Genomic DNA, 25,025 nt, shown 5'->3' on the forward strand with positions numbered 1-25,025 from the left:
GCTTAATGAACTCAGCTGTCTGGGAGGTCAGGTAATTACAACAACTACAAAGAAAAGGAAGAAACTCGAGAACTGGATTTAGGGATTAAAGGCTGAAAGAGAGAGTTTTTACTCCTCTATGAGACAAGGCCTTTAGCAAAGTGCAAGAGAGCATGCAGCAAGAGTTCAGGAGAAAGGAAATGGTTGGTGCTAATGGAAAAGTCCATGCTGGAGCCAACATGAGAAAGAAATGCTCTCTGATCAGTATAGTCATTTTGAGCAGGAAGCAGCATGGCAGCAAAACGTACCCTCAAGCAAAGTGGTTCTATAGTCCAGAGACTCATGAGACACCAATTCATTAGTGGGACTGACACTCCTCGCGTTTGCCAGCATGTCCAAGTGTGGAATGTGAGCGCGGCCGTCATACCAAACCATCCCCACAGCTAAATCTACACGCAGATAGAGAGAGGGAGACAGACAGAGAGAAAAGAGGTTTAAAAAAGAAAATGAGGACAGGCCGCTTCCCTATGTGCTCTTGCAGTACCAGTTTGGAACAACCCAGAAATCGCTGCTTTTCTCTTCTTTACTCTCCCTCTCTCAAAGGATTACACACAATATTATCAGATGGTCCACCCATTTTACAATGCATTTCCCATCCAGAGTGAATTGGAACAACATATGAAGCAGATATCAAACAATAAGCATTTCTTTGCAACCCTGGCAAAGAAAAACAGCATATGCAATAAAAGAGAATATGAATATGGTATTCTCCGCTTGCTTGTAGCAATGGCAGGTTTAACAACGGCTGCTGTCTGTAGTGTGATCAAACCTACATACATACATACCGTCAATATGCTTCTTCTTTTTAATCCAAGCAAAAACTGCAAGAAATAAAATGAGCAGGACCGAAACACACACAACGCCAGCAATCAGTGGCATGTAGTCCTGTTCCTGTGCGAAAACCACACGACCCAGAATCACTGAGGATGAGGCCTGCATCCACTGCAACAAACAGAATTACACACATTACATACATTTTTAATGTCAAACAGTAAACTTCAGTTTGTTTGAGGATTCAAGCAATAAACAAAAATGTGCTAGTGAAATTAATAGTCAAATCTTAGTTAGGGCTTCCTCTACAGGCTGAGAATCCCATATTGCTCAAATGGATTATAGCCACAGCTTACTTCATGCCTCGTTAGAGAGGAATGGGCCTCAAACGCATAACAATGAGTGGCAACTTATCAGCTTTCACTGCCCCAGATTGGAGCCTGATAGCAGCTGCATGACTCCATCCCTCTTCAATCATCGCACCTCTACACACCCACACTACAACCTGTACTATAAAACATGTTATGGTTGTTTTTGCCAGTCATAATTTGTCAAATAAAAGAAGATCCATTGTTGAATTTCTTTCCTTTCAGGTTAAATTTGGCAGTCCCTATCCAAGGTTATTCTTGTGGAGCTTTCCAATCATCAGTTACACCTCAACTATAATGTTTCCTGTCAATCCTAATAGATTTTATAACGGCACTTACTGTCAGGTATTACTGACCTCTTAAGTAAACCTTCCTCTGTCTGTAAAAGAGGTGGCTAGTCACTGTGAATAAGTGAATGTTAGAAGCTGATGTTGAAGGCTGTGAATTTACTATCAGGGGACTGACAGGATGCACAGTGCAAAAGTTATAAGCAATAGGACCTTGTAGTGTCTAGTAGTTGCACAGCTCTTGTGCTTCTTGCTCTAAATGTAAGATTTTGATTCTGTACTGAGACCAACTGCCGTGGAGATCAGCAGCGTGGTTCAGTTATGGAATCATGTCCTTCTGCCTTCTCAAATATGGCCGGCAGTTGCATGGAGGCGCACATGATTGGCGTGTTAGTTCCAGTAAATAACAGTCACCTGCACCCTGATGAGCATTAAGATAGATAGATGGATGGATGGACCAGTTTTCAGTTCTGCACTATCCCTTATCTAACCGTTTTTCCACTGCGGCCTGCAAATGTTTTTGTGTCTTTTATTTGTTACTTGTTTCCATTATTTTGGCCACTACAATTATTACTATAATTAGTGTTAGTGGCTATCTATCTATCTATCTATCTATCTATCTATCTATCTATCTATCTATCTATCTATCTATCTATCTATCTATCTATCTATCTATCTATCTATCTATCTATCTATCTATCTATCTATCTATCTATCTATCTATCTATCTATCTATCTATCTATCTATGACCTGCCTCATTATAAATTCCTGCTGAGCCTAGTAGTTCTATGGAATAACATGCTCCAGAAAATGTTTAAGCCAGTAAGAATGAAATGCCTCCAGATTAAAATGGTTTGTAGCCTCTATTGTAAAACAATGGTTATTAAAGCTTTTAATACATAAAGTGGATTTTTAAATAATTAAGACTTTTTCAGATCCAAAGATACCATGTGTGACAGGTAAGATAGTACAGGGTAAGAAAGATAGATATACTTTTACTTTTAACTTCCCTACACCCCTCCTGAACCACTACCACGATGAAACTGATCACACTTAAGTAAAAAAAAAAAGTAAGTGTTTCTAAGCTTCAGCACACCTAATGCAATACATGAGGCCTAGTGCATGCTATTACAGTAAAAGGAACTCGGAATAAGACAGTGCTGTTAAGCTCAGGCACAACAAAATACTTCCCTGGTTAAAACTATTAGAGCATCAGTCTATCTAATATGACATAAAGAAAAAGCATTCATTCACTCAGAAATCACTGTAAGCGGTAGAGCAACACACACACACACACACTAGCAGAAGAGGAAATTGGATTAGAGTTAGAGGGTCTGTCACATCGAGGACACAGTTATTGAGTTTAGGCTGGGATGAGATTTCTCACACAGTGCCCCAGTGATGGGGTCAGATTAGAACACGATGTCACACTCATGCTAAGACTCACTACGCATCAGACTCCACTCAGCATCATATCAGATTGTCTTAGGCATGGACAGGAACACTGTCTCACAGAACTAATAGTAAATGTAAAGGAAATACAAGCCACCTTATCAGTGTTGGGTTCTGGGTTCATAAAACATCAATAAAACACAAACATGAAAATAATATCTAATATCTTACATGAATGGATTTATTTTTTTGTTGGTTCATCTGTACAGTCTCTGCAACTTATTGAGTGTTAATTCGCACCAGGGACACATGATTCTGAAACCTGGGTCCCATGCTGGTCATTGCGCCAGAGAGCATTTTACACTCATACTAAGTTTAATGCATTATTAACAAATTACAAATCTAAAAATCATTTTGTACCAGATTTAAACCCTGGATCCCAGAGGTAGCGGGCTAGTTAATTTACCACTGTGCCACCTGAACACCTGTTTAGTACTTATTTATACACTGATCAGCCATAACATTAAAACTTCCTTGTTTCTACACTCACTGTCCATTTTATCAGCTCCACTTACCATATAGGAGAACTTTGTAGTTCTACAATTACTGACTGTAGTCCATCTGTTTCTCTACATATCTTTTTTAGCCTGCTTTCACCCTGTTCTTCAATGGTCAGGACCCCCACAGGACCACCACAGAGCAGGTATTATTAAGGTGGTGGATGATTCTCAGCACTGCAGTGACAATGACATGGTGGTAGTGTTTTACTGTGTGTTGTGCTGGTATGAGTGGATCAGACACAGCAGTGCTGCTGGAGTTTTTAAATACCGTGTCCACTCACTGTCCACTCTATTAGACACTCCTACCTAGTTGGTCCACCTTGTAGATGTAAAGTCAGAGACGATCGCTCATCTATTGCTGCTGTTTGAGTTGGTCATCTTCTAGACCTTCATCAGTGGTCACAGGACGCTGCCCACGGGGCGCTGTTGGCTGGATATTTTTGGTTGGTGGACTAATCTCAGTCCAGCAGTGACAGTGAAGTGTTTAAAACACCATCAGTGCTGCTGTGTCTTATCCACTCATACCAGCACAACACACACTAACACACCACCACCATGTCAGTGTCACTACAGTGCTGAGAATGATCCACCACCCAAATAATACCTGCTCTGTGGTGGTCCTGGGTGAGTCCTGACCATTGAAGAACAGCATGAAAGGGGGCTAACAAAGCATGCAGAAAATCAGATGGACTACAGCCAGTAATTGTAGAACTACAAAGTGCTTCTGTATGATAAGTGGAGCTGATAACATGGACAGTGTGTGTAGAAACAAGGAGGTGGTTTTAATGTTATAGCTGATCGGTGTAAGCTAAACACAAATAAGAAAGTTCTTGAAAGTAGAAGACAATGTTCAGCAGTGGTCGTTATAACAATCTCAACCCAGTTCCAGAAAATGTACCGCTTATCTTAAGATAACTGAAATTGACAATGAGAGCTTTTCTAACCTCCACCTCGAGCTCTCTGGTGCCAGAGTTGAGCTCAGAGGGCACAGTGCACTCCAGTGTGTTTCCCACCAGAGCCACGCTCTCACAGGAACGATTTGACACCCGCAACACCTCTCCCTTCACCGCCTCCACATCCACACGAGGCACCTACAAGCACAAATTGAGAGAAACCTATAAAGACATACAAATGACTCCACACACAGAATTAAAATCTTCCTAATGTCTTACTTACTGCTCAAATTATATCAATATCCAAATTATATCATGAAGTTGATATACTACAATCTACCAGAACATCAGTGGGATTTAGAGCTAAGAGAAAAAGAGAATAAGAGAAAGTGAAAAAGTGAGCTAGATGACATGAGATGACAGAGCTCAAATCACACTTTAATGTGACCGCAGTTTGTGCTCGCAGCCCGTATGGAATTACAGTTGTGTACTAAAACTGTAGCTAGTTACCCGAGCTGCACCTGGTACCTTCTAGGCCTTCTTTAGGCCCTCCAAATGGTCAAATTAATCAACCATAAAGCTGTCAAAAAGTTTGGGACTTCAGTACCAAAATGATGAATATTTTTTTTTATAAAGAGGGATTGCTTGTCAGAACAAAGAAGAAAAAGGAGGGACATTATAGGATATGCCATTCGATTCCTGGCGTAATGGGTTTTATCCTAATGAAAACGCTACTGTGCACAGAATAAACTGTCATTCATTTTTCTGGTGGACTGTATTCCTAAATAAATGATATATTTTTGATAAATGATACCTAGTCTGCTAAAATGAGATGTCAGACTTCAAAACCTATTTGAGGCCAAAGCCAGAGTTGCCAAATTTGTTACAAATGCAGTTCAGTATTGTGTTCAACGTGCAGGCAGAAAATTTACACCCATTTTTTAAATCACTTAAAAATAATCTGAATAATTTTTACAAATTGCCCAAACTGCAATCTAGTAAAAAAAAAAAAAAATGCCCAAAACTTGTAGCAAATTACACTTCCTGTAAGACACTTTCTGCTGGCCTTATTGTACAAGGGATCTTCAAAAAGTTTCCACACTTATATATTTATGTTGGAAACGGTGAGGGTGGGAGGAGTAGCAATTGGTCGTGTCTGAGAGACAGAGAGAGAGCTTATAGTCTGGATTTAGCGCCATCTGATTTCCACCTTTTTGGACGCTTAAAGAAGCTTTGATGATGTGAAAGCAGCGATGTGGGAGCATCAGTGGCTACTCGCTCAACCAAAAAAATTTTTTGCTGATGGCATTAAAAAGTTGGTACGACACTGGGAAAAATGCATCAGAAAGTGACTATGTAGAAAAGGGATGTAATTCGTTTTTGAAATTCTTAATAAATAGAGTTACAAAGTGCAGAAACTTATTGAAGAACCCTTGTATTATTGAGAAGCGCTTTAAGATAGAGGTTTCATTTCTATTTGATTGGTACATTTAGTGGTAATTAACTGCTCCCAAATGACTTTGTACCCAGTATAATATACTTTGTATATCCAGAAAGAGACAGAGGGACAGAATGAGAGAGTGAGTAAGAAAGAGCAGAAGGCAATAAAGAGAGTGATCACATTCCTTGCATGACAGCATGGGCTTTGCACATTGGACACACTGTTCACTTCTGCACCTGTTCCCATACAGTAAAAATCAACTAAAGACCTGAGAGGAACAGACTGGCACAGACGCATGCATGGACACGCAAACAGATTTCTGGAAGACCCTTTAAAACCCTTATACACCATAATGACAGTACATATTCATACAGTACTAGTTTTTAGAAGCTGCATTGGTGGGCACTGAAGGATGGCACTGTAACAATGCAATCACACCATGAAAGAGCAGTTAGCTCAAGCTGTCAAATTTTGTTTTCATATTTATGGAAATCTACCATTAAATATATCTCTTGGCATGATTTCAGTAATGCAACATAATGAGATCTCAAATAAATGCTTTTGGTTTTATTCATGCTGAATGTGGCCAATCAGTAGGGCTGTTACGTGTGTGTGTGTGTTTACATGGGCTTGACCAGCATACAGGGAATTTAATTCTAGACTTTCACACAGTAGAAAAAAGCACCCTCTTCCTCAACAGCTGCACTTAACCAGTGAGTGGCAGTTTAAAAAAAATCCTCCTGTGTTTCATTGTTTGAAACGTTCAGAATTCACTCAGTTTCCGACGCTAATGTGAAGGATCTCGCCATTAATGTGTCAATGGCTGGAAGCCTGAGAAGCTCCAAACAATGAGAGAGATGAAGGGAATATGGAGGGTCAAGACTCAGCAGGTTAGCAATAGGAAACAAACTGCCTTTCCTGTTTCTCAGTATTATAGTCTCCCATTTTTCTATATGCAAAGAACGAGTGATGATTTGGTGACTGTGTGTTTATTTGTGGCTTTGTGCAAGATTTAATAGGGCTAAAATTTTCTCTGTTAGTGTATGTAGGTGGAAATGCGTGTGTAGTAAAAAAAACATTTGACTTACTTTAATTTCTAGTACACTCTTACTTCCTCTAGGAATAAGAGTGGGCTTCTGAAACTCCTCAAACTTCGGGTCTTCCACATAGGTCATGTCAAACTGTCGCGTTGAAAAGCCATCAAGCACAAACTTCATCTTGGTGGCAACCGGAGGCCGAATGTTTAGGCCCTTCAGGGAGGGAGTGATGCACACAATGGCCAATTTGTCTTCACCCTGTGTGCATGTCTAAACATGGCAAACACAAGCAACACTGTCAATCTTTCATGTCCAACTCACATCCTGGCAAATTACAGTCATTAAAGTCATTACAACATCAAGGTAGGGGTCAGCGTAGTTGTACAATGAAACCATTAAGTATCAGAAGTGTTATGAAATAAATAAGGATACAGAATTGAAAGGCTTAGAACTTATATTTAGCTTTGGTTACTAAATGGTGCTGCTTACAAATGCTGTAAAACAGCCATGATGACATTGCAAACCACCTAGAAACCTAGAATACAACAGATACAGAATTTAAAAGAACACTAAAGCTTAGTGGATTACGCTACAAACCAGTAGTTTTGCATAGATCATTTATAAGACAAGTCTTACTCACTGGAGATGCCCAGGATATACAATATTGTCCACTGGCTGAGATGTCTGAGAAGGACAGCACTAAAAACATAGCATAGCTAAAAGATGGTTCTATGTTCTATGCAAGGTGAGGCGCTATTATTTTTACATATTCCATAAAACTTTGTGGCTGTTTATCACTCATTACTTTACAATTAATGCTTGGGCTGGCTGAATTCACAGATGAGACACAATCCTGACCAATCCATAAAACGGTATGGCTATTTTAATTCTCAGACTAGAATAAATAACTCCATAGATAATGAATGTGACATACTAAAACGTCTTTCATGTGATAGGAGTTTTGCGCTTTGTTTACTGTCAGGCTGGGTGCATATTGCTGCTTACTGCAGCCTTTAAGCCTTGAGTGTGATAAATGGCAAAACTGCTTTCTGCTGACTGTGTCATGGAGTGTCAAGCTTGAAAACAATACACAGTTTTGATGGCCATAAGATCATTTTGCATTCATGCTGTATGAATGCAGTGAAAATGCATGGTAAATATATAATGGGCAGAGGGGGCGTGTGTTAGTCACGGCTCTGCTCGGGTCAGGAGTCAAGGTCAGCGGCAGTAGAAAGGATGAGAAATGCTATCAGGTAACTGGATATGACTAGACTGGGAGGAAAATTGGGGGTGAAATGCATAAAAACTGAAACCATGGACATAAGTTCAACTGCTGTAGGGTCACTTTAAGTCATAGATTAAGCTGCTGCCCAAAACAATTACCTTCTTATCTTTGTTCATATTTGTGTAGATTTTAGGCATTTGGTCCTTAAACCAAAGCATTTAAAACAAGACAACAAGACAACAGCCTGTCAAATAATAGCACAGAAGGTGGAATTTTAATATTACGTCTACATATAAAATAAAGTAACTTATGTGTGTTACATATTTGCAACATACACAGATAGGCATAACATTATGACCACCTCCTTGTTTCTACACTCACTGTTTTCACCCTGTTCTTTAATGGTCAGGACTCTCCCAGGACCACTACAGAGCAGGTATTATTTGGGTGGTGGATCATTCTCAGCACTGCAGTGACACTGACATGGTGGGGGTGTGTTAGTGTGTGCTGTGCTGGTATGAGTGGATCAGACAAAGCCATGCTGATGCAGTTTTTAAACACCTCGCTGTCACTGCTGGACTGAGAATAGTCCACCAACCAAAAACATATCCAGCCAACAGCGCCCGTGGGCAGTGTCCTGTGACCACTGATGAAGATCTAGAAGATGACCGACTCAAACAGCAGCAATAGATGAGCGATCATCTCTGACTTTACATCTACAAGGTGGACCAACTAGGTAGGAGTGTCTAATAGAGTGGACAGTGAGTGGACACGGTATTTAAAAACTCCAGCAGCACTGCTGTGTCTGATCCACTCATACCAGCACAACACACACTAACACACCACCACCATGTCATTGTTACTGCAGTGCTGAGAATCATCCACCACCTAAATAATACCTGCTCTGTGGTGGTCCTGTGTGGGTCCTGACCATAGAAGAACAGGGTGAAAGCAGGCTAAAAAGTATGTAGAGAAAGAGATGGACTACAGTCAGTAATTGTAGAACTACAAAGTGCTTCTATATGGTAAGTGGAGCTGATCAAATGGACAGTGAGTGTAGAAACAAGGAGGTGGTTTTAATGTTATGGCTGATCAGTGTATGTTATATATAAACAATAAAAACATGGCCTTGTTGAAAGCGTATACACTTTTCAAAATGAAAATTCATGCCAGAACAAACACCACTGTGCTTACATTTTGGCATTATCATTAAGCATCCCATCATGTGAATCTTTATAAATCCAGGTGATGAAAGCTTATGACAATGCTAAATTAAAATAAGAATACACTCTGGAACCAGATAAGAATGCCAACTTGCTTATGTTTAGCTTCAGCAGTGTTGGTATGTGAATGATAATCTTGAAGAGAACAGGGATCTACTCAAATGTGTGAGTTATCATTTGGAAACATTGCAGATGTCAAGAGTGACCTCATCCTCTCCAGTCTCCATGATACCTTTTGTCCACAATACACTCCCCTCAGCTCTGCCTATCCACAGCATGTCTGTCATCTATCTTTTACTCTTACTTGAAAGAAATGTTTTGGTTTCTCACTATGTTTACACAGCCCTGGGGCAGCATATATTAATCCTTTGATTCGATCGTTTGCAAACATTTTATACACTCTTTTTTTTTTTTAATTAGAGTGCAGTGTGTATGTTTGTTTCTGAGTTCTGAAGCTGTGGCTGCAGGATTGCACTGAATATCTCAAAACAACTTACTACAGATACAAATAAGCACAGCAGTGGCTGAACTCCCCACTGAGAGCGAGATCTTAGCAAATATTTGAAGTGTGGTTGGAACCATTAATGTACCATGTTTATCTACCCCACCGAACAAACATGACCTTGAGTGGAGCTTAAATGTAGACAAAGTCCAGTACAAATCCACTTTCATAAAGACATTTTTTTCATTAAGGACAGGTCTTTTCTTATCCATGCAATGACTGAAACAAAACAATATGACCAGTTTAAACTACAGCAAAACTATTTTTTGCCTAACCAGAAAAGTAAGTGATCAGCCAAGACATGTTTGCTGTATAAACCAAGAACTAGTTCAGATATGCACAAAAGCAATACATGTTGCTGTCAAAGAAGCTTTTAACCAGCAGATTATCATTGTGCTTACTGCATGTCTAAACCAGAAGACTAAAAGACAACTAATGCTTGGTGTAGAAAAACCATTTGTATATGCACACAATTTCCACACAATATTGGAACATGACTGCAGGAATTAACTTTCATTAAGCAATCAATCATTATGTCAATTTTAATTACAACACTATTTTGGCTAATAAGACCTAATTGGCAGTATGCGTTTCAATTCATCCCAAAGGTGTTGAATGAGGTTGCTGTCAGGGCTTTCTGAAAATTTTCCACACCAAAACATTTCTTAATAAGGAATTTCTTGATTTGTACAAGAGACACTGTCATGCTGAAACATGAAGGAAATGCAATCAGATACAATAAAGCTTAAATTAACATTTTATTTTGACTGGAACTAAGCAGCCCAGCCCCAACTAGTAAAGACAATTCTATCTCCACCAAACTTTAGAGCTGACATTATGCTGGAGGTAGTATTTTCCAAGCACTTTATTTACAAGATTTATTTACAGAATGCATTTCCACATAAGCAAAGTAGCATTGTGCTTTAGACCACATGTACAACAGCTCCATGATGAAAACCAAATCTTTAAATCTTTGGAAGAATAGTTTGTGTGCTAATTCTGTTTCCAGAGGCAGTTTAGAACTTGCTAGAGTGCTGAAAATATGGACACAGAATTTCATGTGCTCTGCAAACCCAAGACCCAATTCTGTCAGCTTGTGTGGCTTCATGGCTGAGCTGCTGTTCCACTTTAGAGTAAAAGCACGTACTGATAAGTGGAGCAGCTTTAGCAGGGTACAAAATCTACAAACTCACTTGTTGGAAAGGTGGAAGCCCATGACAGTCACTGAGCTCTTCTGAATGACCCATTCTATACCTGATGGGTAAGGGTAAATGTTACTTGGGTAAAGTTCCTTTGAGCAAGGGTCTGTCTGAAAACCTAGTGAGCTCTCTACATAGACAGCAAGTTCTAAGATGCCTTAAAATGCTGCTTACCAAGATGCCTTATTCTAAGCAATATTCTGACAGAATAACAAGGGAGCTCAATGTGCTTCCTTACCTGTGAAGGCAATCCCAGCATTCAGTGCAGCACAACTTTTCTCACAATAAATTCTAATATGGCAGACTTATTTTCAAATGCAAGTATTTCTAAATAAAAAATAAAAAATAAAAAAAAAGTAATTTATTTGCAAATTTGGATTTGTCAGTGACAATGCATACCTTTTCAGTATAAGGAGGGAGATGTTAGCTGGCATGCTAGTAGGTTGTATTGTCTCAGATGCTTGGTTTGTTAGCTTAGTAAGCAAACAAACCAAGCTGGGGCGGGAACAGCCAGTGACACAAGGGTCCAGGGTAGTGCTTCTAAATAACCTGCCTTCTAAAGTTCAATGTCAGTTAGAATCCTCTCTACTTTAATTAGGTAAGTATTGGGCAGCAAGACAGCTCACTAAGTTTTCATTTGCAGTGAGAGGAGGCAAAAAATAACCAATGGTCCTTGGAGCTATGCAGCGCTGCATGACTGTGCTGCCCAACAAAAATATTGAGGATTTAGGCTGTAGTATGGCTGAAACAAGTATCTTCAAAACCATTTTCATTATTCTTTGTTGAAGAACAAATTCCTCAATGTACTGGTTTAGGTGAGAAAAAATTGTGATTGGACTTACCAGACTCATTCTGGTACAACATGTTGCACACAGACGGCCTGCATTGGCTTTCTCTTTGACAAAATCAGTGATTTATTGTGGAAATGATTACATCTCTCAAATGGATTTGTGGTTGGGTAACAGCTGCCGAAAAAAGAGGCAAAAAGAAACAGATACTGAGACATCTCAGATTTAAGCCGACAGCTTTCATAGTCTTCAGGAGAATTATATGAGAAACTTTGTCAGAATGCGTAAAACTGTCAATGTAAGAAAACACTTACAACACCAACAGATGCAAACTGACCATAACGTTACGGATTCTCAGATCATTTTCTTGAAGTGTAGCCCTCAACTACCCTGGTTACACTATTTTATATATAAAATATATATTCACAAAAATCAGACAGAAGATTTGAATCTTTGAATACAGAAGAAATCTGAGACTTGTTCATGTACAGTATCAGAATGGTAATTTGTCATGCTGCTATTTATGGCTAACTAGCTTACAAGTGTCACAGGTAGACACGTGAGATTTTATTAGGAAAGTTTTAATCTGCATTTCTTTCAATTTGCATAGTGGCATTCCTAGCAATTAATGCAGACTGTCAAAATAATCCATCACAGTTTTCTATTACTAACATTGACTTAATTATCAAAAATAAGATCATTCTGTAGCTAGAATTGCCAGATTAATGGGACAGTCATACATTTGCATATCAAACAGTTTTCGATTTCGATTGCATATTTATGATAGTGTACACTCTCAGCCAAAATGGCCTAAAATACTAAAATAATAATTTATTTATACTGAATCAGGCAGGATGCTCAAGTTGCATAAAACTTTCAACATAAGAAAACACTTGCAACACCAACAGATGCAAACTGACCACAACATTACGGATTCTCAGATCATTTTCTGGAAGTGTAGCCCCCAACCACTCTGGTAACACTATTTTATATAAAATATATATTCACAAAAATCAGACAGAAGATTTGAATCTTTGAATACAGAAGAAATCTGAAACTTGTTTGTAGTGTACACTTGTTAAGTTATACATTTGCATATCAAACAGTTTCGATTGCATATTTATGATAGTGTACACTTTTTAGCCAAAATGAACTTTAGTATTTAAAATGGCCTAAAATACTAAAATAATAATTTATTTATACTGAATCAGCCAGGATGCTCAGGTTGTGCGGCAGTAAATTATCTAGACCACCATTGCTAGGATATATGGTTTAGGTCCCCAGAGGTGCTGTCAGCCTGTCAGGTATCTACATAAAGACATCATTTGCTGTGTCTGAGGAAAAAGGGGGCTATGGGAGTGGAAAAGGGCCTGCAATGGACTGGTATCCTGTCTGGGATGAGTAGAAGCATTGTGCTCATTGGTTCCAGTTGAGTCGGACCTGCCTTGACCCTGACCAGGATGAAGCAGTGGTAAAACATGAAAATAAAATGAAATACAAAAGTCTCTTTTTTAAAAATACAATTACTAAGTGCGGAAGTACATTTAATACCAGTATCATCCATCATGTAGATGTTTTACACAGTAGATTAAAGTTAAAGAGTTCCAGACATGCTGCAGATATAATATAATAAATACTGGACTCTACTATTTTTTCTACTGCATCATCATGCTGTTCTTTTATTTAAAAAATACTACATAGAACTGTTAAGAACCCTGTAAACCTTTAATATGATTCATAAAGATTCACTTATGTAAATGTTTATATATTGATAATTTATTATTTAAGTACATCATTTACAAAAAATTAAAAAGGCTTGAGATTAAAATCATTTATTTTTAAAATGAAATCAAGACTATTTTATGTAATTAACGTTATTGGGGTATTTTTTGGGATTACAGTATTGTCTTTGTTGTCCCTGCTCCTGCCCGCACTGACTGCAAAACTATTTAAGTTCTCTTCCTTTTAAATGATGCATTTAGCAACAAGCTGTAGCGTGTAAAATCGTCTTTCATCTTGATGGGAACGCCAGGACCGGCTGAGCCCTGGATATAGCTGAAATTGCAGTTGAAGATATCAAGAAAGCTCTTGAGATTTTCCCCACTTATTTTTCTGGGGGTTTAAAACTCAACAGGGCTCTTTATTAAATTTTGTCTTAAAAGCTTTTCCTGTGTTTTTATATTAGGAAGCTTCTTTTCACATACATAGAAGTCCTGTCATCAACCATAACCAAGCTCTATTCCATACGGCCCGAAACTCAAAACCCAAAACCGCATTTCTGTTTCCGCTATTGCCGAACGGACCTCAACAGTAACGCATGACAGATCTGCTCATGTTACGTGACTGAGGCTGATTTTGTACAAGTCAGAGTTAAAACCGGAAAATCAACCCCCCTTGCTCCTTCAATAAAGTAGCACATACACAATACAACAGTTGTTCTTTAAAGTTTAGTATGGGAGTATCAAACTCCACACTGCTTAATGTGTAGAATTTACAGTGCAACAGCTGAGGAGCAATTCTAAATCACTACTTTCCCAGTGTTTTTATTTGTATTGACATTCTGTCTGATATTTGTCCAGTGTAAGGGGATCATGAGCATCTGATTAACTTATATATATGATCTTATATATAATATAAAAAATGAAATATTTATATTGCACTCTGGTCTGAATACTCACTGCACTCTGGTACATTTTTACTGCATGTCATTATTTGTAACATGTTGTATAATAAAGATAATACTGCATGGTTTTTTATTAGCAATTATAGGTTTAATAAGTAATTTTTAGGTTTAAAAGTATAGCCATTTTAATAATCATAAGATCAGAAATTATGACATCATAACAGCTATAGTAAAGCAGCAAAATGGAAAAGAGGAATGGTTTAAAATCTGTGTGTTTTTGGTCTATTATTTAAATGATGTGTTAAGATTGATAGTTTTCAGTTTCCAGTACTGCATTGTAAGCAAGGCCATTGAATCAGTTTAAATCCTCTTTTGATCTGTTTATATAAACAGTGCTATTGTGCATTTTCACTAGTTGTTACTGGGAATTTACCTTTTTTTTGTTTTGTAGTATTTTACTTACTTTAATGCTGACATAACATACAAGATATTATGTGTTCTTTCATATATCTCATATTTCAAGTCTCTCATATTTAGATGATTTGTTTTTACAGCTCAAAACTCTTTATTTGAAATGTGTACAGTGGTAATAAAAGAGAAACACTGTTGATTAAACAGACTGACTTTCACACAGATGTGATGGCTAGATGTAGCCTGAGGCATGTATTTTCCATTTCCTCTTTACATCCATACCTTCGGCACCTTGTTTTTTGCTTTATTACCCCTACAGTGACATTAATAAGTCTAACATCTGTGTGATATGTATGCTGGATAGTGGTTGGGTACATTTATATGAACTTACCACATAAACCTCTTTGTCTTTGGTGAACCGGGGGCCGCTGAGGACCATCTGAGGTTGCATGGCTGAGTGAAGGTAGACACCAGATGCTATCACTGTGCTGCCTCCGCTGTACATACACACACATACACACACACTAACAGAATTAACAGACCTGCTGTCAGAAGCACACTTTTATACACATACACACCACCTGCCAGCATAACAGACTTCTAATACCTCCCAGTGCCCAAATCATTCACTTCTCCTTATCCTCCTTACGGTTCATTCACTCTCCTTCTCATTCTGTCTTTGCTCGTTTCTTCTCTTTATTTACCCCTGGAGTTTTTTGTCTAATCTGTAAATTACTATCACATCTATAATCTGTATTAAATTTCCTCTATAAACCTGTTTCTATCAGCCAATTGTCCACCTGTTTCCTTTAAAATTATGGTCAGTTCTTGCTATCCTTTATCATTCTCACTTCTATCTTTGCAGCAAATAATCTGAACCCTTTCCTTCTCTGCTCTAGCGCATCTCATGCTTTTTATTTGACCCCCGATCCAGTTTTATAACCGGTATCATTTTGCACAATTACTCCTAGCCTTGGCAAATCAGCTGTTAATTTCAGATGCATTTTGAGCCAAAAAAGTGGTTACACTAAGGCACAGGGCATAAACTGTAAACACACATTATCATAACTCATACACTCATCAAGCTTTCTAAATATTCTAAACATATGTTTGCAACAGTGGACACAGTAACAGTGGGACATTCATTTGTCAATGTTAATACAGCACTGTGGGTCATGTGAAATATAAGTGATATGTAAGACAGACCTGATAAAGGAGCGTGTGGGCTGGACACTGTGGATGAGCGGGTCCTCGTTATAGGTGTAGTTGGCAGGAGCTTTGTAATTCACTCCATCGATATTCACCTGCACCTTGTGTTGGGAAGGTGAGTCTTGAGATGGAGTCTGACATGTCAACATAGTGGCAGATGCTCTGTGGACAAAAAGCACACACACACACACACACACACACACACACACAAACAAACACACACACAAACAAACACACAGAATAATGACTTTACAGACGTTGACTTTAGTAAGAATATGATAAAAAGTAAGAACAACTAAACAACTAACAACTAAACAAAGACAATTGTGTATTATGATTAAGTTCACAGTGTTTTGAATCACCTCTGAATCACACAGACGGCACCTCCAATTGTCGCCTTCTGGGAGTTCCCGCTGTTTAAGTATGAACCCCTAATGGTCATTATGGTTCCTCCAGATCTGGGCCCAAACTCAGGAAAGATTTCTTTAATAACAGGGTTCTGCTTGGGCAAAAATCATCAACTGATATAAGGCCTGGTACCAGTGCATCAGTAAAACAACATAAACTGTTTACTAAACAAAAATGTTGAGGTAATTAAACATTTAATTTCATTTTCATTAGCACTTCATCCAGGGGAGCACTGGGCACAGGGCATAAATACCCTGGACAGGGTGCCAATCCATCGCAAGGCTTTGGACATCCCCCCTTCAGAAAAGAACAATCATGTCTGTGTAACAGTAGGTAGGCTAGTGTAACAGACCACGGCACCACCCGAGCACTTGCTGACTAAACAATGTAATTTAAAATAATAAAGTGGATTTATAAAACATGAATAGTGGATAAATGCTTACCACAAACAAGAAGTCCTTATTCTGTCCCTCTTCCTCTCCGCTGCGTACCCTGACCCAGTGATCGGAATTGGACACGTTCACATGATCTAGCCCACAGACCAACCTAAACACAAGGACAAAAGCATCTTCCACAACTTTTGACAATAAACAGGCTGCAGTTTGTATGGTGTAAGCAGATTATTAGCACAGACTAATTTGTTCATAACGACTGTACTATTATACACAAGCCACACAGGAGCTATTCTTTCAGCAAAGTTTCCCGTTATTTTGAAACAATAGGGCGGCTGTGGAGAGACCTGCAGGCAGAAATGTTTGTGTGGAAGGTTTGATGTCTGTGTGTTGCAAGGACAAACTGCACAACAAATAATTAGATAAATAAAGTTTTAGAGTTGAAACAGTGTTGATATCTTAAAAACTGCAGAAGAACAAAGATGAACAGGTCTTATAATGGGTGGAATAATAACAATAGCAAAAAAAAACTTTTAAATAACAATAGTATGACTTGTAATTTATTGTAATCACACTAATAAAAAGTTTAGAAGCAGTGCTCACCTAAAGATGGATTTAATAATGCCTATGAAGGAAATTAACTGATCTACCATAGCCATAGATGACGTAGGTTTACAAAATGAGGATTCCACTGAATTAAAAATATATAATAAAATATTTAAAACCAATATATAATAAAATAAAATAAAAATATGTAATTTATTAACTAAATCTATTTTGTTAGGATATGAATTATCCACCCACCACTTATCATCTCATACACTGAACTCAGATCCTTAAATTGACCTAAAAAACATGGGAATCAGTGCATTTCAATTAAAATTGAAGTGTTCTACTTAGACCACATATTTGCTTGACTGTGAGAAACCATGCTAACAGAACATATTTCTCCATTCAATAAGCAACTAGAAATCTCATTTTTATTAAATGCCCCAACCTATTAGTAAATAATTTCCATTAAAACTTAAGTAATGACATGATAACTCTGAGTGTCCCAAGTGCAATGCCTACAGAGATTCCCTCAGTGTTTAATAGAGTGAAGCAGCTGAACTCACAGAATATGTAAAGAATTGTTAATTATGGTGAAAACAGATTAGAGTTCGTTTTCCTAAAACAATTCTCTCCCAAGTGACTCACCGATGACTGCTACTTTCCTTCTTGTTCAATCTGCATTTTGCTCCAGCCACATCAATCTCAATATTCTTGGAGTCAAATCGATCTTTCTTACTAAATCCGAAGTTCTTGCCACAAATTGTGATGTTAGTGTGGCCTCTCAGTGGTGCAGTGGCAGGAAAGATCTAGAGAAAGCAAAAAAAGGAAAAAACAAACATTGTTTGTATTGATTATTTTCAGTCCAACATGGTATAAAATAAAAGGCTGAATGCCACCATCTGATTTGTTTCGCAGTGTGAGTAGTACAAGAGCAGTGAGATGTCACAGTGGTCACCAAACTAAATAAACTGTTTGTTGTTCCCAGTGTTTTTGTTCTTTGTAAAAGAGGTTGAAAACAATGCTATTGGAGTTCTCTGTTGGCGCAGCAGTCTAACACGCTAACCCAGAAATGGTGAATAATGGAGATCAGTGCATGACTGCACATGAAACTGATCCCTGTATGAACAGCCCCCAATTTGACCCAATTTTATACTTTATTTTATACTCTACAGGTGCTTACACTGTCCTCTCACAGCTAGGACATCAATGTACACATAAACTTAGATCAACAAATGAGTATGTCATCATATTACCAATAAATTAGAATCTTTAAAATGGGGCTAAAGTTCTTAATTGCATCAGCGGTCAAAATACATAGTGTTTAAAAGAATCAGATCAATAAAGGTCAGAGTTTAGTTTGTGGTCGGCTTCCTTCGAAAGCACTTATTCTATTATCTTATTGCTGCTGTCTGCCTTGTATCAATGGCAATCCTGTTTGTGGTCAAAAAGGACAGTTACCTCAGAAATTAAAAGGGGGCAGGAACCTTGGCTCCAGTGGGAATCAGTGCACTGAGGTGAGCGAGAGCAGAGTTTGCTGTTCCTGCACCATCCACAGCCCATGAAGGCAGGAGAGAGTAGACATGAGCTACAGTTTATTAACTGCTCACATCCGGGCCCGATAACAGGAACCTTGGATACCTATCAGAAAAAAAGATCCAGAAAATTGTGATATATACTTTTCTTCTCTATAAATTATCATATTAACAGTAGCATAAACAGACAAAAAATAGGTTAATAGACCCTTTGGAATTACTTGAGCTCAACATGTAGTTTTATCTTTATCTAAATGATAATACTAGACTAATGACACACAAAATTAACAGAGCAATGTTTAAACATAAGCTAATATAATGTAACTCCATGCTTATCCTGTTAGTTAGCCAAAAAAACTATTTAGCTACCAGTCTTCTTCTTTTTCGGTTGCTTCAGTAAAGGCTTACCACAAAACATCCTGAACATCTTCCTCTGTCACACCAACTACCTGCATGTTCTCCCTTACTGCATCCATACACCTCCTCTTTGGCCTTCCTTTCCTCTTTCCCCATAACTCTCATCCCCCCTGTGTACAATCTTACCTCCCTAACTAGAAACAAAAATGTGTCTTCTAACTTTCGCTAGAATTGTGGATAAGGCTCTATTGCAGTATGCCTAAAAGTATTGATGGAAAAGTAATGAGTGAGTTTCTATGTTTTTGTCTGTAAAAAGTCTTGTTCATGCTGTTCTCAGTGACAAAAGGCTACCAAAGCTTTTATTATGGCAGGTGACACTTGTTTACAGGGATAGTAGATATCTCTGCTTGTGATATCTCAAAGTAACATAGATTCCCAATTATCAATATGTAGAGCCCTTCTAAATTCACAGGAAAACGTAATTAATTTAATAGACCTCATTTCTCAAAATTCACAGATTGCACGCATTTTAAGGAAAGTGCCACATTTTACAACAGTCATTAAATGAAACTCATAAATTGAATGATAGAATAAATGAAAGCTATTAAGCGACGGTGCGAGGCTCTGTCTCGTCCGTGTTTTTACACACATCCCCTCTGCATTCACAGAACTGGTTGAGAGTTTTCCAATCTCAGTTACCCAAGTAGTGTTTTTAGCTGCTTTGGACTTCGACATCTTGGACATTTTACTAACCGATTGCTAATTGAATTGCTGTAGGATTGCCAGGACCGCCTCAAATTAACCAGTGAGGCACTTGAACGCTAGACAGATGAAAACACAAACCTTGAGGTTTGAATTTCACAGCAAATTGCATATTACACGGAAAACAGCTCATGTCACGGTCTGTGAAACGATTTTCACGGCTGTAAATTAGGTAGGACAAAAATTATTTGGATTCATTGTAGCTGAGTAAATGTGGCTCAGCCACCGTGTTAAGCACTGCCTTTCCGATAGCACCATTTTGCTGTTTTCAAATGTCACAGTGACACATTACCAGTAAGAAAACTCTGTATCCCTTATACATGTTTCAAATATTAAAGATCTTTTTACCTTATTTCCAGTGACCAGCAGTAAGGAGGCGTCTGAGCTCTGTGCAGACAGCACTGCTACTTCTGATGACACGGGGTGCGTGTCCAAAAGGAAGTCCACATGAGGCTCTGTGTTACCAAATCGGGAAACCACCACCTGCATAAGATGCAAACAAACAATACGGGTGACCTCCTACATCAAGGGCTGTTGTAAAGAATAATGGACTTAATGCTAAATGTTACCTATTTATAGTAAATGACTGCATGCTATGTTATGTAGATTTGACGACGGAACTAAAGATGAGTCATTTTTGTTGATGGTTGTAAATAGAAAGTTGTTATTTAGGCATATATATTTAACATTGTAGTTCATAAGATATAGTTTAATTATTGTGCACTGTTTTTTGGACACAAAACAAATACGTATTTCATCTCAGGCTAAGTCAGAAATGCACATTAAATCTCCATAAGTAGGTTGTAAGAAGTAAAACTACAGCTTAGACTGAAGTTTTCCTCAGAGAAGAAGCAGAATCCAAAAGTTGTGTAATACAGAGTCATTGTTAAAAAGTGTGTGTGTGTGTGTTGGGGGGGGGTTTCGTTTGCTCTGGATCTTGTAATACCGTCTGTTTCTCCTTCCTTCAGGGAAAGACGACAGATTACAGCATGACGACTGTGGCTGATAGTAGAAGCAGACAAAAGCCATAGCCTGGAGTAAGAGAAGATGGAACGGCTGCTGCTGATGTGGCATGTTGGGAGGTGTCAGAACACTAGTTCTATCTTCACACACCTGGATTTACATTTATCATCCATGGTTAGGCTGCAATTATAGGCGTCTAAGGTAGCCTCATACTGAATAGAGCATTGTAGCGTGTGCTCTGGTAATAGAAGGTATATGCGGCTTGTTTTTTTCACACACCTGGGCTGAGTATATGGTGGTGTGTGGTGAGTTTTATCTGTACAAAGCATGTGCTGATAAAGAAATTGTGTTTGATACTTTCTATAACTGTGCAGAAAGTATGTTCTAGAGGCATTTTTTGTAAGTAATTCTGACTCAGGAGGGTACTGTGTTAGCATTTAATCCATATGGCAGTGCAAACAATGCTTGCTGCTTTGAAAGAGAGTCAGCTTGGTGTTTGTACAGAAAGAGAAAATAGGCCATTAATAAACATTTCTGTAAAAGAATGCTGTGGATCAGTGAAAAGTTAGACACAACTATATATTATATTTAATTATATTTTCATCAACCGCTTTATACTGGCCAGGGTCATGGCGGGTCTAGTTCCATCAGGAAACACTGGGTGCAAGATACTGGACAGGGCATACATTACAGGGCTTTGACCAATTGTCTGCAATTTCAGCCATACAAAATTACAATAGCCCACTACCACTGGGACCCAAGGTTTGAACCCCCAGTGGTGCTATTGGCCAGGTGGACATCTACATTTACACATGATTGGCTATGTCTAGAGGAGGGGTGTCTAAGGCCCCACTGTGGATTTGTACCAGGAAAACCAGACCCACTGATCAGGGGTCAATCCTCTGACCAGGATAAAGCAGTGGTAAAATGCAAAAATGAATTAAAATAAAATTAAGTGACACGTTTCAGAATTTGACATAACTAAAAGCCAGTAAGCACATTTTTATCATTGATCATGTCAATTCCTTTGTACAAGAGTTCAGATGTCCTTAGTGTATCCTTTCTGTTAAAACACATGCTCAGAAGACTATTAGAATGTGGATTTGATCTAGTCATCAGTTATTTACTTATTAGGTTTTTAACGTCATGTTTTACACACTGGTTACATTCATCACAGAAACGGTAGTTACTCATTACACAAGATTCATCAGTTCACAAGTTTAACATCAAACACAGTCATGGACAATTTTTTTTTTTTATCTCCAATTCACCTCACTTGCACGTCTTTGGACTGTAGGAGGAAACCGGAGCTCCCGGAGGAAACCAAATGTTTAGCATTTTTAGCAGACTAGGAATTAACCAGTCCAGTCTATTCTTTTTCTCTCCCCCATTCTCTATCTTTCATGGTCCTTGAGTGGGACAGCTGGGCAACTGCTTGCCCATTCCCAGGCCTCCACATTGAGACAAAAGAGGAAGGAAAAAGCATTGGGAAAAAATGTAAAACAAAAAAAAAGAAAAGAAAAAAAGAGAATGAACGACAGCTGCATGAGTTTTAAGAAAATGTTGCGTGAGGACGTGTCAACGGAGGCCGGTGCTTACTATTAACGCTCCGCTCTACAGCTCCACTACATTTCTGTGCAGCTGTCACCCTCTCTCTACGCTACTCATTTCTCAGAAACTCTTATCAAGTTACATAATATGCATCCAAGTTCTAAAGGGGGGGGGGGGGGGATTTGCATAAACAACAAATAATATCAGTTTCTTAATTTTGTGTACATGAGTTTGTATGGACTAGAGATGTAGGACTGTATTTTTTAAATCAGCTAGTTGGTGGGTAGTTCAAACAACAACAATCAACAAGTCAATAATTGATGGGTCTGTCTCATTGCAGCCTTGAATAATATATACATAATATATAACATACACAATGAGATGCTTATTTAGGTAATGTGTGGACATGGGTAGATCCAGACCCACCACACCCTTGACCCTCATAAAGTTGTTGATGAAAATGAAATTAAAATTAAACTACCTAGCTTGTTTACTAAAATATTTTTTGTAAATGTCATATGCTTTATACCAGTATGTGATATGCAGCATACAACATGTACATGTGATGTAAACATTACTCTAGCAGATATTGTTCATAAAAATATTATTGTAATTTAATCGGTAATAAATAGTTTACTGATAGTAATCAAATAGTAGTCAGCTAATCAATAGTGGTCAACTAATCAATCACATTCCTAACAAAGGCAGTGGCATTTACTTAAACCCTGTAGATTACAGTACAGCCCATTCTGTCAGTAATAACTAAGTATATTTATTTGACCAGATGAGTAATTGGTGGGCCTTTTCACTAAGGTAGTGCAGGTTAGATCTAATTGTGGAGCAACAGGAAAAGAACTAAACTCCAGCCTGGCACTGTAAGCTGCAAATATTTCCAGGCCATTTTTACTGGTCACGTAACAGCATCCTGCCCATTAACAGCATACACAATGAAAAGAGGAAATAATACTGGCCACTGTACGATTCTAGCTAATATTTGGAGAGCCTTTGAGTTTTGATATGGGAATGATTTTGGGAAATTAAAGCCCTTGACACAAACATGTACCATACCTGTCATCAGAGTCATTTTAAAGTCCTACATATGATGGAACAATATGACAACAGGATATTATTATTATCTTTATAGATTTTCTGGTGTTCACTGCAACAGATTAGAAATTAAAATCTATTTTTATTCTGTGTATTTAATTCTCTTTTGCAAACCTTAATTAATACTGTAATACATATTTTGTATTATAAAGATGTCTTTATGTAATACTGCATATTTTTGTATTTTTGCCTGTCATGATTAATTAATATAAAATTTTAATGCCTGTTGCCATTCATGTGAATATTAACATATATACTTTATATTTATTATTTTATTCATTCTTAAACTGCTTTATCTTGGTCAGGGTTGCAGTGGGGCCAGTTTTACCAGGTTACACTGGGGATAAGGTTGGAATAACCTGGACGGGGCGTAAATCCCTTGCAGGGGGGACATATATTATGCAAAAGTGTAAAAGTAACCTATAATAATCTATTCCATTAGTTTTAATAATGTAAATGCGGATGAAGAAAGCAGGAAAATAAACTACAGTGCTCTGAGTAAGAAAACATTATTAATGCTAATGATTAACTGATAATAATGGCTACTGGCTATAGTTATTGTCTGCATGTGATGTAGTAACGCAATGTATTGTAATTTTAATACACACAACAATCAATAGTTAGAGAATAATTTTAAAAACTTCTAACAATAAATAATAAAGGGTTAAGCTGTAAAATTACATGATAACAAAATATAACCCTTAGATTTCAGGTATGTAGATTTCAGGAAAACAGATTTCAGAAAGAATTTTTACTTAAAGAAGTGTCCCAATACTTTTACAGTACTCTCATATCCATTTTTCTGTTTAGTTAGTCTATTGCATAGAGGTGCAAAAAGATTATTATATTGTGGAATTTCTATCTTTTTATCTGTTAGTCTTTCTCCTCACCTGAATGACTCTTCCATCTGCAGTCCCCAGTGTAGCAACCGTGTGCTCCTGCACAGGCATGACAGCAATGGAGGTGAGAAGAACATTTCTAAAGCGGCCATTGAACCAGTCTTTACGGGGATGTGTCCTTGTAACCTCCAACCTGTAGCCCTTTTCATGTTTCCCGCAGCCAAATGAGTCAGCATATGAGCTCTGAAAAATATCAAACACCAATCTGTTAGACAACCGTTGCATGCTCTTATGCACAAGTTAAAGGACACATTGATTACCTAACAAACTTTGATGATGCATAACAACGATTTAATAGGGTCATGCACATTATATATTCTGCTACACAAGTCTTAGCCTGAAAGAGCTCTCTTACTGATTTTCCATGCCAAATGTGTTTAATGGTTGAGACCGCTTAAGGAATTAAGCCAGTATGTTCAAAAAAAGCTCAGCATGTGGGCATGTAGTGGTAAAATAAACTAGCCCACTGCCTATGAGATTCGAACCTCAGTCGGCGTCTACACCAACATGATCAGCTACATTTTAGGATGGGG

The 25,025-nt window shown here is 38.0% G+C and overlaps 1 protein-coding gene across 2 annotated transcripts in view; it reads right to left on the minus strand.

The window, feature by feature from the left end:
• The window catches only part of met (MET proto-oncogene, receptor tyrosine kinase), a 56,015-nt gene that overhangs the window by 12,390 nt on the left and 18,600 nt on the right, over nt 1-25,025 (minus strand). Inside the window, exons 3-14 of one of the 2 annotated variants that reach the window (XM_063000745.1) lie at nt 24,484-24,675; nt 20,321-20,455; nt 18,780-18,959; nt 17,967-18,127; nt 16,821-16,923; nt 16,332-16,468; nt 15,967-16,131; nt 15,152-15,257; nt 6,841-7,059; nt 4,363-4,509; nt 825-981; nt 288-428 (exon numbers count right to left, since the gene is read on the minus strand). In XM_063000745.1, coding sequence (XP_062856815.1) covers nt 288-428; nt 825-981; nt 4,363-4,509; nt 6,841-7,059; nt 15,152-15,257; nt 15,967-16,131; nt 16,332-16,468; nt 16,821-16,923; nt 17,967-18,127; nt 18,780-18,959; nt 20,321-20,455; nt 24,484-24,675 — 1,843 coding nt within the window. The remainder of the gene's footprint in view (nt 1-287; nt 429-824; nt 982-4,362; nt 4,510-6,840; nt 7,060-15,151; nt 15,258-15,966; nt 16,132-16,331; nt 16,469-16,820; nt 16,924-17,966; nt 18,128-18,779; nt 18,960-20,320; nt 20,456-24,483; nt 24,676-25,025) is intronic. The other variant, XM_063000746.1, reaches the window with a different exon arrangement.

This window comes from Trichomycterus rosablanca, chromosome 8 (genome assembly GCF_030014385.1).
Source record: "Trichomycterus rosablanca isolate fTriRos1 chromosome 8, fTriRos1.hap1, whole genome shotgun sequence".
Classification (NCBI taxonomy): domain Eukaryota; kingdom Metazoa; phylum Chordata; class Actinopteri; order Siluriformes; family Trichomycteridae; genus Trichomycterus; species Trichomycterus rosablanca.